This window comes from Pseudophryne corroboree, chromosome 8, assembly GCF_028390025.1.
Source record: "Pseudophryne corroboree isolate aPseCor3 chromosome 8, aPseCor3.hap2, whole genome shotgun sequence".
NCBI lineage: Eukaryota > Metazoa > Chordata > Amphibia > Anura > Myobatrachidae > Pseudophryne > Pseudophryne corroboree.
Genome location: NC_086451.1, coordinates 249,958,214 through 249,972,995, shown reverse-complemented (window position 1 = coordinate 249,972,995; position 14,782 = coordinate 249,958,214). Strand labels below are relative to the sequence as shown.

The following is a 14,782-nucleotide window of genomic DNA, read 5'->3' as shown; positions in this document are numbered from 1 at the left end:
GGGAAGCGGCAGTATCGAAGGCATAGAACCTTATGAACGTGTTCCCGGAGGACCACGTAGCCGCCTTGCACAATTGACCAAGGGTCGCACCACGTTGGGCCGCCCAAGAAGGTCCAACAGACCGAGTAGAATGGGCCGTAATATGAACAGGAGCTGACAGACCAGCCTTCACATAAGCATGCGCAATCACCATTCTAATCCACCTGGCCAGGGTCTGCTTGTGAGCAGGCCAGCCACGTTTGTGAAATCCAAACAAAACAAAGAGAGAACCAGACTTTCGAATAGAAGCAGTTCTCTTCACATAGATACGGAGAGCCCGTACCACATCCATAGACCGCTCTTTGGGAGACAAATCAGGAGACACAAAAGCTGGAACCACAATCTCCTGATTAAGGTGGAACGAAGAAACCACCTTAGGTAAATATCCGGGACAAGTCCTAAGAACCGCCCGGTCACGGTGAAAAATCAGATATGGGGAACTACAAGACATGGCACCCAAATCCGACACTCTTCTAGCAGAGGCAATAGCCAGCAAGACCACCACCTTAAGGGAAAGCCACTTAAGGTCAGCTGAACCAAGAGGTTCAAATGGAGGCTCCTGCAACGCCTCCAAAACCACCGTCAAGTCCCAAGGAGCCACAGGCGGGACATAGGGAGGTTGGATACGCAACACACCCTGAGTGAAAGTATGAACAACAGGTAAAGTCGCAATTTTTCTCTGAAACCACACCGACAAGGCAGAAATATGAACCTTGAGGGAGGTCAGACGCAGGCCTAAATCTAGGCCCTGCTGTAGAAAAGCCAAAAGTCTGGCTGTACTAAACTTGGAAGCGTCGTAATGGTTAGATGCGCACCAAACAAAGTAGGAATGCCAGACCCTATGGTAAATCCGAGCAGAGGCCGGTTTCCGGGCCCGCAACATAGTTTTAATGACCTCTTCAGAAAAACTCTTAGCTCTTAAGACGGTAGCTTCAAGAGCCACGCCGTCAAAGACAGCCGGGCTAGGTCCTGGTAGACACAGGGGCCCTGAACGAGGAGGTCTGGGCGTTGTGGAAGTAGAAGTGGACGCTCTGACGATAGTCCTTGCAGGTCTGAGAACTAGTGCCATCTGGGCCACGCCGGAGCTATGAGATGCAGATTTCCTTTTTCTTGCTTGAACTTCCGAATTACCCTGGGCAGGAGTGACACCGGATGGAACACGTATGGCAGCCGAAACCTCCACGGCACTGCCAGCGCATCCACGAATGCTGCTTGAGGATCCCTTGTCCTTGCTCCGAAGACCGGAACCTTGTGATTGTGTCGAGACGCCATCAGATCCACATCTGGAAGACCCCACCTTTCCACGAGGAGTTGAAAACACTTCTGGATGGAGGCCCCACTCGCCGGCATGCATGTCCTGACGACTGAGAAAGTCCGCTTCCAAATTCAGGACTCCCGGAATGAATATTGCCGATATTGCCGGTAGATGGCGTTCTGCCCAACGTAGAATCCGTGAGGCTTCCTTCATTGCCAAACGGCTTCGAGTGCCGCCTTGATGATTTATGTAAGCCACTGTGGTGGTGTTGTCCGACTGTACTTGAACAGGACGGTTCTGAATCAAATGCTGGGCTAGGTTCAACGCATTGAAGACCGCCCGCAATTCCAGAATGTTGATCGAGAGGAGAGATTCCTCCTTGGTCCACCGACCCTGCAAGGAGTGCTGCTCCAGCACCGCGCCCCAACCTCTTAGACTGGCATCTGTCGTCAACAGGACCCAGTTGGATATCCAGAAGGGACGGCCTCTGCACAATTGTCGGTCCTGGAGCCACCAGAGCAGCGACAGACGGACCTCCGGAGTCAAAGAGATCATTTGAGACCTGATCCGGTGAGGCAGGCCGTCCCACTTGGCTAGAATCAGCGTCTGGAGGGGGCGAGAATGGAATTGAGCATACTCCACCATGTCGATTGCTGATACCATGAGGCCCAGCACCTGCATTGCCGAATGTATCGACACTTGCGGACGAGAAAGGAAGCAACGAATCCTGTCCTGAAGTTTCAGGACTTTCTCCTGAGACAAGAACAACCTCTGGTTGTGTGTCCAACAGCGCTCCCAGATGCACCATGCTCTGAGCAGGGACCAGGGAGGATTTCTTCCAGTTGATGAGCCACCCGTGGGCTTGTAGAAACCGGACCGTCATATCCAGATGACGCAGGAGAAGATCTGGGGAATTTGCCAGGATTAACAAGTAACAGTATCCTGACCCCTTTACGGCGGAGTACCACCGCCATCACTGCCATAACTTTGGTGAAGACTCGCGGAGCCATTATTAAACCAAAAGGTAACGCCCGAAACTGGTAATGGAGGTTGCCAATAGCGAATCTTAGGTATTGTTGATGTGACACTGCTATAGGAATATGCAGGTAAGCATCTTGTATGTCCAGGGAGACCATGTAGTCCCCAGGTTCCAAGGCCAGAACTATAGAGCAAAGGGTTTCCATACGGAACCTGGAAACCTTCACAAACTTGTTCAGTACCTTGAGGTTGAGAATGGGCCGGGAGGACCCATTCGGTTTCGGGACTAGAAACAGCCGAGAATAGTACCCCCGGCCCCTCTGAGCAAGAGGCACCTGTACTACGACTCCTGTATCTAGGAGGGTCTGTACCACTGAATGCAGAGTGTTTGCCTTTGTCAGGTCCGACGGGACGTCTGTCTGGCAAAATCGAGGAGGGGGTCGGTTTTTGAAGGCTATGGCGCAACCTCGAGTGACGACTTCCCGTACCCAGGCATCTGAAGTGGTCTTCAACCATTCCTGGGTATACCCTAGAAGCCGGCCCCCCACCCTGGGATCCCCCAGGGGGAGGCCCGCCCCGACATGCGGCAGGCTTATTGGTCTTGGCTACTGGCTGACGGGCAGCCCAGGCTCTTTTGGGCTTCGGCTTACCAGGTTTGGAAGTGCGGGCCTGCTTATGGTACACGCCTGACCTTTTGCTTTACCTGAAGGACAAAAGGGGCGAAAGGACATGCCTTTGGCCTTCGACATAGAAGGAGCTGTATTAGGCAGAAAGGCAGTTTTGGCAGTTGCCAAGTCAGCCACTATCTTATTTAAGTCCTCCCCAAACAGAATATCCCCCTTGAAAGGGAGTACCTCCAGGGTTTTTCTAGAGTCCAGATCCACAGACCAGGTCTCAGCCACAATATCCTGCGAGCCAGGACTGACGTAGTTGAGGCCTTGGCTGCTAGGATACCGGCATCAGAAGCCGCCTCTTTAATATAGCGAGAAGCTGTGACAAAATATGACAAGCATTGTCTAGCATGGTCAGAGGAGATTTCAGCTTCTAACTCCAAGGCCCATGCTTCAATAGCCTCTGCCGCCCATGTAGCTGCAATAGTGGGCATTTGTGCAGCACCTGTGAGGGTGTAAATCGCTTTTAGACAACCCTCGACATGTTTATCCGTGGGCTCTTTTAGAGACGCGACGGTAGTGACAGGTAGAGCTGAGGAAACCACGATCCTAGCCACATGTGAGTCTACTGGAGGAGGCGTTTCCCAATTCTTAAGACAGCTCTGGCGCGAGGGGATAGCGAGCCAGCATCTTCTTTTGAGGCACAAACTTCGTACCCGGGCTTTGCCAGGGTTCCTGACGTATATCCACTAGGTGGTCAGAGTGAGGTAAAACTTGTTTAATAACCTTCTGACGCTTGAACCTATCTGGTTTCTTAGGAGGAACGGATGGCTCTGGATCATCCGTAATCTGCAGAATTAACTTAATAGCCTCCAAAAGATCAGGAACATCCACATGTGAACTACCCCTCCCCATCAGTCGTATCGGAGTCAGAACCTGTGGGGTCAGTGTATGTGTTGTCTTCATCAGAGGAGGTGTCAGTGACAGCAGTGGATTGTGAGGAGACGAGCGCTCGCTTAGAGGACCTCCTGGACTTAGGCGAGCGATGGTGAGACTTTTTAGTAGTCAGGGACTGGTTCAACTTCTTTAATTGAGCAGATAAATCGTCCACCCACGGCGGGTTAGCTGCAGGGACCACATACGGTTGTACCGGCATAGAGGGTGTTAGTTTATGAACTAGCGCATGCAGAAGCGTGGAAAAAGCGGCCCACGGAGGGTCAGTATGTGCCTCCGTTGCCACAGTCCCACTGGGGGGCAAGGAGCCCCCAGAACCAGAGTCCACAGCTGCTATATTCTCCCCATATGTGCCTGTGGCTTCAGCAACACCAGCAGTGAGTTCCGCCTCAGAACCGTTACCCTCAGAAGCAGACATGATATAACTTGCAGTATGAGGTAACACAGTACAATTATTAGCAGCACTATATCCCTAAACCCAAACCCTGCGCAGTGTAGTCAGCACCAGCAGAGATAAAGGAGAGATATGGTGACTAAATCACAGAGAAAAATACGTAATACAGTATATCTTTGTGAAAATCCTATATTAATTAACACCTGACGCACCAAGCCCCCTCAGGTTATAGAATATAGGGATAGCAAGTTGAGTGAAAGACACGAGATGGACACCACTCAGCTATCAATGCACACACAAATAGTCACAGTTTGTACAATGCAGAGGTTATTACAGACAATAATACTGCACTGGACTAGCTTACACAGCTATATAGTCATTAGATATAACACTACACAGTAAGAAACTGGATGTATATCACAGGGTAATTGTACTATAAACCCCTGACTAAATGCACTCTTTCTTACCTACACTGACTAAAAAGGCAGGTAGAATACTTAAGTGTCATGTAAAGGCACAGCGCTGACAACCAGGCGGCTTTACATAGGAGGATTTGCCCGAGCAGTCCCAGGAACAGTCAGCTGAGGAGTAATGGCGCCGCAGACACTGACAGGGAGTGAGGAAAAGACAGAGATGCAGCTCCAGGGCGGGAACACTTGCTGGAAATGGCGCCCTGGGGCTGGGGAAGGGGCTTCAGGTCTAAGCCTTATCCCCCTTGCTGGCAAAACCACCGGGTACTGTGGGCGATATTAAAATCGGTTTTAAGAGAAAACCTGACCTGCACCCATGCCCTGGTGATCTAGTGGGATCGCCTGTATCCAGTGTCCACCGCGCGCGGCCCACCTCCCACAGACCGCGCCGGATCGCGATAAAGACCGGGTCCCGCGAGCGGGACCCACTTACCACCTCCCGAAGCGCGGCCACGCGATCCTGGAGAGCCCCAGCCGTGTGTGTCTAACATGAAGAAAACCGAAGCCTCCGCTGTAGGTACCCGGCAACCAGGGCTCGGGAGTGTACATCGCCGCTGGGGAGAGCTGGAGCTGCAGCAGTGAATGTCACAAGACATTTACCACCGCTGCTGCCCTTGAAGTCTTCACTTTTTACCTCATAAAAAGCTTTTCTCAGGGCTGCTTGGAGCAGCCCCTCTGTTAAGTCCCTGCTTACTGCAGCACCAACTGACAAACTGAGCTCCTGTGCTGGGAGGCGGGGTGATATAGGAGGCGGCGCTGTGCATTCTGGGAATAGTCAATGCTTTGAGCCTGTTGGTGCCTTGGATCAAGATCCTACTCTACACCCCATTGTCCAGACTTGTGGAGCCCAGTGTACCCCGCAGCAGATTTTTTTTTTTTTTAAGTCTTGTTCTGAGACCTCATATTCACCTTAATTGTATAGCTAATTGAACACATGAACAATGAAGAAAACATTAAAACTAGTGAGTAATGATCAAACTCAGCCTATAGGTATTCCATCATGTACTGATTAAGCAATAAAACTAGGCAGTATAAACACAGCATTTTTCTGCGTGTGAAAGTAGCAATAAGAATCTAACTTCTGACCTATACAAATGCAATTGTGTTGTGCCAAAATAGACTGGTCATCTACTAGATTTTTGGGTGCACAGGCTCTGATTAGCCTGTGCACCTAAAATCACCCACTGATTAGCCTGGCCAAAACAATTAGACTAAGATCAAGTAAGGATGGGATAACGGTTAGCATTACTGACTCACAGCAATGAGGTAATGGGTTCGATTCCCACCATGGGTCTAACTGTGTGGAGTTTGTATATTCTCCCCATACTTGTGTGGGTTTCCTCTGAGTACTCCTGTTTCCTCCCACAATCCAAAAATATACTGGTAGGTTAATTGGCTCCCAACAAATTTAACCCTACAATGTGTGTGTGTGTGTACATGTGGTAGGGAATATAGACTGTAAGCTCCACTGGGGAAGGGACTGATGTGAATGGGCAAATATTCTCTCTGTAAAGCTCTGCGGAATGTGTGCGCTATATAAATTCACTTATTAATAAATAATAAGTGAAAAGTTCTATAAGGCTGGCCATCCAATTTTAGCTACACAATGAAATTGAGAACCTCCCTGCCATGGAAAGTACAGCTAAACACTCCAAATTAGTGGGAGAATGCTGCAAGTTTCAGCCAAAGCGGCAAAGACAAACAATTCTGCATCACTCATGGTGAAACATTTGCTGAAAAGTTGCTCTGCAGGTTATGTTCCGATATTACCTAACCTTATACAGGTGAAACTCAGAAAATTAGAAAATTGTGCAAAAGTTCATTTATTTCAGTAATTCAACTTAAAAAGTGAAACTAACATTATATAGACTCATTACATGCAAAGTAAGAAGTATCAAGCCTTTATAGGTTATAATTTTGATGATTGTGGTTTACAGCTTAAGAAAACCACAAATCCAAAATCTCATAAAATTAGATTATTACATAAAATCAATAAGAAAAAGGATTGTAAATACAGAAATGTAAGCCCTCTGAAAAGTATCAGATTGGCCCTCTGAAAAGTAGGACTGGCATTGTCGGGAACAGCCAAATCCTGTGGAAAAGTCTGATTGACATTGTTGGAAATGGGGCTAAAACCTGTCAGATTTGGCGACGGAATAAGACAAAACACGTGCGTCAGCAGCTAATCCGCCGATTCACGTGGATTCTGACAAGTCGGAATTGCCGACTTGACGGAAAAAAAAGCAGCCCGACTGAATAGGTCGGAACCCCTTCCGACCTAAAAAAAAGTCGGAGACTGCCGTCTTTCCAACTTCAATTGAATACCCCCATAATCTACCTTTATCAAAAGCAAGAAAAGTTCACTCGTGCACTAAAATATGTCCATGTACTGATCCGTATACACTTTACATATTTGCGATTCTGAAAATCAGTATTGCAGTGTCAAAAATGAGGCGCATATTGCATAAGATAATAAGATTTTACTCACCGGTAAATCTATTTCTCGTAGTCCGTAGTGGATGCTGGGACTCCGTAAGGACCATGGGGAATAGTGGCTACGCAGGAGACTGGGCACAACTAAAGAAAGCTTTAGGACTACCTGGTGTGCACTGGCTCCTCCCACTATGACCCTCCTCCAGACCTCAGTTAGGATACTGTGCCCGGAAGAGCTGACACAATAAGGAAGGATTTTGAATCCCGGGTAAGACTCATACCAGCCACACCAATCACACCGTATAACTCGTGATATTATACCCAGTTAACAGTATGAAATATAACTGAGCCTCTCAACAGATGGCTCAACAATAACCCTTTAGTTAGGCAATAACTATAAACAAGTATTGCAGACAATCCACACTTGGGATGGGCGCCCAGCATCCACTACGGACTACGAGAAATAGATTTACCGGTGAGTAAAATCTTATTTTCTCTGACGTCCTAAGTGGATGCTGGGACTCCGTAAGGACCATGGGGATTATACCAAAGCTCCCAAACGGGCGGGAGAGTGCGGATGACTCTGAAGCACCGAATGAGCAAACTCTAGGTCCTCCTCAGCCAGGGCATCAAACTTGTAGACTCTTGCAAAAATGTTTGAACCCGACCAAGTAACAGCTCGGCAAAGTTGTAAAGCCGAGACCCCTCGGGCAGCCGCCCAAGAAGAGCCCACTTTCCTCGTGGAATGGGCTTTTACAGATTTAGGGTGCGGCAGTCCAGCCGCAGAATGTGCAAGTTGAATCGTGCTACAGATCCAGCGAGCAATAGTCTGCTTAGAAGCAGGAGCACCCAGCTTGTTGGGTGCATACAGGATAAATAGCGAGTCAGTTTTCCTGACTCCAGCTGTCCTGGAAACATATACTTTTCAGGGCCCTGACTACGTCCAGTAACTTGGAATCCTCCAAGTCCCAAGTAGCCACAGGCACCACAATAGGTTGATTCACATGAAAAACTGATACCACCTTAGGAAGGAATTGGGAACGAGTCCTCAATTCCGCCTTATCCATATAAAATACAGATAAGGGCATTTGTATGACAAAGCCGCCAATTCTGATACACGCCTGGCCGACGCCAAGGCCCACAGCTTGACCACTTTCCACATGAGGTATTGTAGCTCCACGGATTTAAGTGGCTCAAACCAATGCGAATTCAGGAATCCAACACCACGTTGAGATCCCACGGTGCCACTTGAGGCACAAACGGGGGCTGACCATGCAGCACTCCCTTAACAAAAGTCTGAACTTCAGGCAGTGAAGCCAGTTCTATTTTGGAAGAAAATCGATAGAGCCGAAATCTGGACCTTAATGGAACCCAATTTTAGGCCCATAGTCACCTCTGACTGTAGGAAGTGCAGAAATCGACCTAGCTGAAATTACTCCGTTGGGGCCTTCCTGGCCTCACAGCACGCAACATATTTCCGCCATATGCGGTGATAATGGTTTGCGTTCACTTCTTTCCTAGCTTTAAATAGCGTAGGGATAACTTCCTCCGGAATGCCCTTTTCCTTCAGGATCCGGCGTTCACCCGCCATGCCGTCAAAAGCAGCCGCGGTACGTCTTGGAACAGACAGGCCCCCTGTTGCAGCAGGTCCTGTCTGAGCGGCAGAGGCCATGGGTCCTCTGAGATCATTTCTTGGAGTTCTGGGTACCAAGCTCTTCTTGGCCAACCCGGAACAATGAGTATAGTTCTTACTCCTCTCCTTCTTATTATTCTCATTACCCTGGGTAAGAGAGGCAGAGAAGGGAACACATACACCGACTGGTACACCCACGGTGTTACCAGAGCGTCCACAGCTATCGCCTGAGGGTCCCTTGACCTGGCGCAATATCTTAGTAGCTTTTTGTTGAGGCGGGACGCCATCATGTCCACCTGTGGCCTTTCCCAACGGTGTACAATCATTTGGAAGACTTCTGGATGAAGTCCCCACTCTCCCGGGTGGAGGTCGTGTCTTCTGAGAAAGTCTGCTTCTCAGTTGTCCACTCCGGGAATGAACACTGCTGACAGTGCTAACACATGATTTTCCGCCCATCGGAGAATCCTTGTGGCTTCTGCCATCGCCATCCTGCTTCTTGTGCTGCCCTGTCGGTTTACATGAGCGACCGCCGTGATGTTGTCTGACTGGATCAGCACCGGCCGGTGCTGAAGCAGGGGTCTAGCCTGACTTAGGGCATTGTAAATGGCCCTTAGTTCCAGAATATTTATGTGTAGGGAAGTCTCCTGACTTTTCCATAGCCTTGGAAGTTTCTTCCCTGTGTGACTGCCCCCCAGCCTCGAAGGCTGGCATCCGTGGTCACCAGGACCCAGTCCTGTATGCCGAATCTGCGGCCCCCTAGAAGATGAGCACTCTGCAGCCACCACAACAGCGACACCCTGGCCCTTGGAGACAGGGTTATCCGCCGATGCATCTGAAGATGCGACCCGGACCACTTGTCCAACAGATCCCACTGGAAGATCCTTGCATGGGACCTGGCGAATGGAATTTCTTCGTAAGAAGCTACCATCTTTCCCAGGGCTCGCGTGCATTGATGCACCGACACCTGTATTTGTATTAGGAGGTCTCTGTCTAGAGACGACAACTCCTTGGACTTCTCCGGGAGAAACCCTTTTTTCCTGTTCTGTGTCCAGAACCATACCCAGGAACAGTAGACGCGTCGTAGGAACCAGCTGCGACTTTGTAAATATTCAGAATCCAGCCGCGCTGTTGTAGCACTTCCCGAGATAGTGCTACTCCGACGAACAACTTCTCCCTGGACCTCGCCTTTATAAGGAGATCGTCCAAGTACGGGATAATTATTTCGGCCATTACCTTGGTAAATACCTCGGTGCCGGGGACAGACCAACGGCAACGTCTGGAATTGGTAATGACAATCCTGTACCACAATTTTGAGGTACTCCTGGTGAAGAGGGTAAATAGGGACATGCAGGTAAGCATCCTTGATGTCCAGTGATACCATGAAATTCTCCAGGCTTGCAATAATCGCCCTGAGCGATTCCATTTTGAACTTGAACCTTCGTATATAAGTGTTCAAGGATTTCAATTTTAGAATGGGTCTCACCGAACTGTCTGGTTTCGGTACCACAACATTTTGGAATAGTAACCCCGGCCTTGTTGAAGGAGGGGTACCTTGATTTCACCTGCTGGAAGTACAGCTTGTGAATTGCCGCCAGTACTACCTTTCTCCGAGGGCAGCAGGCAAGGCTGATGCGAGGTAACGGCGAGGGGGAGTCGCCTCGAACTCCAGCCTGTATCCCTGTGATACTACTTGCAGAACCTAGGGATCCCCCTGTGGGCAAGCCCACTGGTCCCTGAAGTTCACGAGACGCGCCCCCCACAGCACCTGTCTCCACCTGTGGAGCCCCAGCGTCATGCAGTGGACTCAGAGGAAGCGGGGGAAGATTTTTGATCCTGGGAACTGGCTGTCTGGTGCAGCTTTTTCCTTCTTCCCTTGTCTCTGTGCAGAAAGGAAGCGCCTTTGACCCGCTTGCTTTTCTGAAGCCGAAAGGACTGTACCTGAAAATACGGTGCTTTCTTAGGCTGTGAGGGAACCTGAGGAAAATTATTTTTCTTCCCAGCTGTTGCTGTGGATACGAGGTCCCAGAGACCATCCCCAAACAATTCCTCACCCTTATAAGGTAGAATCTCCATGTGCCTTTTAAAGGCAGCATCACCTGTCCACTGCCGGGTTTCTAATACCCTCCTGGCAGAATGGACATTGCATTAATTCTGGATGCCAGCCGGCAAATATCCCTCTGTGCATCCTTCATATATAAGACGACGTCTTTAATATGCTCTATGTTAGCAAAATATTATCCCTGTTTAGGGTATTAATATTATCTGACAGGGTATCAGACCACGCTGCAGCAGCACTATTTATGCTGAGGCAATTGCAGGTCTCAGTATAGAACCTGAGTGTGTATATACAGACTTCAGGATAGCCTCCTGCTTTTTATCAGCAGGCTCCTTCAAGGTGGCCGTATCCTAAGACGGCAGTGCCACCTTTTTTGACAAACGTGTGAGCGCCTTATCCACCCTAGGGGATATCTCCCAACGTGACCTATCCTCTGGCGGGAAAGGGTACGCCATCAGTAACTTTTTAGAAATTACCAGTTTTTTATCGGGGGAACCCACGCTTCTTTACACACTTCATTCACTCATCTGATGGGGGAACAAAACACTGGCTGCTTTTTCTCCCCAAAAATAAAACCCCTTTTATGTGGTACTTGGGTTCATGTCAGAAATGTGTAACACATTTTTCATTGCCGAGATCATGTAACGGATGTTCCTAGTGGATTGTGTATATATCTCAACCTCGTCGACACTGGAGTCAGACTCCGTGTCGACATCTGTGTCTGCCATCTGAGGTAACGGGCGTTTTTTGAGCCCCTGATGGCCTTTGAGACGCCTGGGCAGGCGCGGGCTGAGAAGCCGGCTGTCCCACAGCTGTTACGTCATCCAGCCTTTTATGTAAGGAGTTGACATTGTCGGTTAATACCTTCCACCTATCCATCCACTCTGGTGTCGGCCCCACAGGGGGCGACATCCCATTTATCAGCCTTTGCTTCGCCTCCACGTAACCTTCCTCATCCAACATGTCGACACAGCCGTACCGACACACCGCACACACACAGGGAATGCTCTGACTGAGGACAGGACCCCACAAAGTCCTTTGGGGAGACAGAGAGAGAGAGTATGCCAGCACACACCAGAGCGCTATATAATGCAGGGATTAACACTATAACTGAGTGATTTTCCCCCCAATAGCTGCTTGTATACATATATTGCGCCTAAATTTAGTGCCCCCCCTCTCTTTTTAACCCTTTGAGCCTGAAAACTACAGGGGAGAGCCTGGGGAGCTGTCTTCCAGCTGCACTGTGAAGAAAAAATGGCGGCAGTGTGCTGAGGGAGATAGCCCCGCCCCTTTTTTGGCGGACTTTTCTCCCGCTTTTTTATGGATTCTGGCAGGGGTAATTTATCACATATATAGCCCTGGGACTATATATTGTGATAATTTGCCAGCCAAGGTGTCTTATATTGCCCTCAGGGCGCCCCCCCCCCCAGCGCCCTGCACCCATCAGTGACCGGAGTGTGAGGTGTGCATGAGGAGCAATGGCGCACAGCTGCAGTGCTGTGCGCTACCTTGTTGAAGACTGAAGTCTTCTGCCGCCGATTTTCCGGAACACTTCTTGCTTCTGGCTCTGTAAGGGGGCCGGCGGCGCGGCTCCGGGAACGAACACCAAGGTCGGGTCCTGCCGTCGATCCCTCTGGAGCTAATGGTGTCCAGTAGCCTAAGAAGCCCAAACTACCACCTGTTAGGTAGGTTCGCTTCTTCTCCACCTTAGTCCCTCGCTGCAGTGAGTCTGTTGCCAGCAGATCTCACTGTAAAATAAAAAACCTAAATATACTTTCTTTCTAGGAGCTCAGGAGAGCCCCTAGTGTGCATCCAGCTCAGCCGGGCACAAGATTCTAAGTGAGGTCTGGAGGAGGGTCATAGTAGGAGGAGCCAGTGCACACCAGGTAGTCCTAAAGCTTTCTTTAGTTGTGCCCAGTCTCCTGCGGAGCCGCTATTCCCCATGGTCCTTACGGAGTCCCAGCATCCACTTAAGACGTCAGAGAAATTATTCTTATTATAGACATTTATATTCAACATAAGACTAACTCACTTTCTTCCACCTTGGCAGCTGCAGGACTGTTTGAAGCCTCCTCCACTTTGGGATCCTGTCCGTTCCCTCCACGTGATCTTGAGTTCCACACCTTAATTACTTCTACATCATTATCACTTTCTTCCTCACTAGAGCTGTCCTTCTTGTTTTTTCCTTTTTTCTTCTTACTAAAATTTGAAGTCTATTTCAGTCCATATTACCATTTATCCAAAAATGCTGCTAAATAGCTTAAAAATAGAAACCCTGCTTTACACAACAGTGTCACTTGCTGGCCATGAGTGCGGGGAATTGTACAGTACAAATGTACGCATGTATCATTTAGGCATACATCTATCATATACGCATCATGAAGTACAGATGGTGTAAAGGTTAGAATCACTACCTCACCGCGGTGAGGTCATGGGTTGTTACCCACCATGCCCTTAACTGGGTGGCGTTTGTATATGTTCCCTGTGCTTGTGTGGGTCCCTCTAGGTACTCCAGGTTCCTCCCACAATCCAAAGATATACTGTTAAGTTAATTTGCTCCTGACAAAAAAAATTAACCCTAGAGAGTATGTGTATGTGCTTAGGGCAGACTAGATAGGCCAAATGGTTCCCATCATGTACCTAGTATCACATGGGGGGGGGGGGCTTAAATATACCTTCAATAAGACCATAAAAAGAAAAATGTGCAATACAGTTTGATTCATAATTTAATTCCAATTTTGGCACAGTATGGTATGACCGCAAGTAAAATCAGTTGGCATTTATCTTTGATTGTTTGACTAATTCCTGGTGATCTTTCACATTACGTTATTGTTAAGTGATTTTCTGGCAGAAGATGATAAACAAAAATAATTATTCTTGTAGGTAGAACGCTCTGTCACAGAGGCCAATTTTGATTGCATTCATAATATTGCTGTACCCATTGCAGCAGCAATAGGCAGAAAGGCCATACGGGTTTGTAACCCTTTCAGTGCAGGTTTCACATGTGCTTACGGTGTGGCTTCTTCAGCAGAACTAGGAGTCATTGAGGATTCGTCCGAGTCAGATGCTATAAATTCTTCCATGCTATCTTCATCAAAGTAACCCTACAAAAACACAATAATGACATCACAGAAATAGATTTCTCAGCGGGCAGGCACTGTCGTGTTAAACTGAAACACATCTGTTTAGTCACTTGGAAAAAGTCTGGTTTACATCATTTCAAACAAAGCTTTAATAATGGGCATATATCTTGAAATATAAAGGAACATGATCACAGATGAAAGAACAGCAGGCAAATCTATAGCAATGCATAGTCTAAAAAACAAATTTCCATTATTTCACCGAAATTCTACCCACTATTTGGCATACTTTATTGGGGAAACATTTAACAGACAAAAAATATGTAGTCTGATATCTGCCATACCTTATTTTCTTTACTAATATAGTCCAGCTGCAAGCACCAAGGGTGAGTCCAGATCCTGCTTAAAACTTGAAAGTCCTGGAAAAGCTTGGTTCCAGATTTACCTCTTGTACCTCCTCCCTCAGCACTACCAACACCTGTTAAGGTAAAAGGATTACAGAGGGGACTACGGAAAGGTTTTACAAGATCCAAGCATATGTTTTCATTTCACACATACGCTCACAATGCAGAAATCTAGTTTCAGCATGAAAAGTTAAATTGAAAAGCAAGTGCTTTATCTAAAACCACAAAAAAGAAACCACTGGCTTTATGAGCATTTGTATAGAGTACACCTTTGCAACATAATAGCTAGCTGTTAAATCACTAATGTGTATAAAGTGTATTACAAATGCAGCAAATAAAGTGGTGTGTGTGAAGGAGAGATTATAATTAAGTTAGCCTTGCACAGGACATGCATCCATTACCTAACTTACACCATTCATTCTGTGGCCAACTGGTGGGAAAATGTGGAGACAGTAATGACTGCAATACTGGTGTA

At 48.0% G+C, this 14,782-nt stretch overlaps 1 protein-coding gene across 2 annotated transcripts in view; it reads right to left on the bottom strand.

Annotated features, from left to right (window-relative positions):
• Nucleotides 1-14,782, bottom strand: part of ATRX (ATRX chromatin remodeler) — a 561,376-nt gene that overhangs the window by 100,812 nt on the left and 445,782 nt on the right. For both annotated transcript variants that reach the window (XM_063937173.1, XM_063937174.1), the window contains 3 exons: nt 14,248-14,389; nt 13,836-13,927; nt 12,856-13,022 (listed from right to left, as the gene is read on the bottom strand). In XM_063937173.1, the coding sequence (XP_063793243.1) occupies nt 12,856-13,022; nt 13,836-13,927; nt 14,248-14,389 (401 nt within the window). The remainder of the gene's footprint in view (nt 1-12,855; nt 13,023-13,835; nt 13,928-14,247; nt 14,390-14,782) is intronic.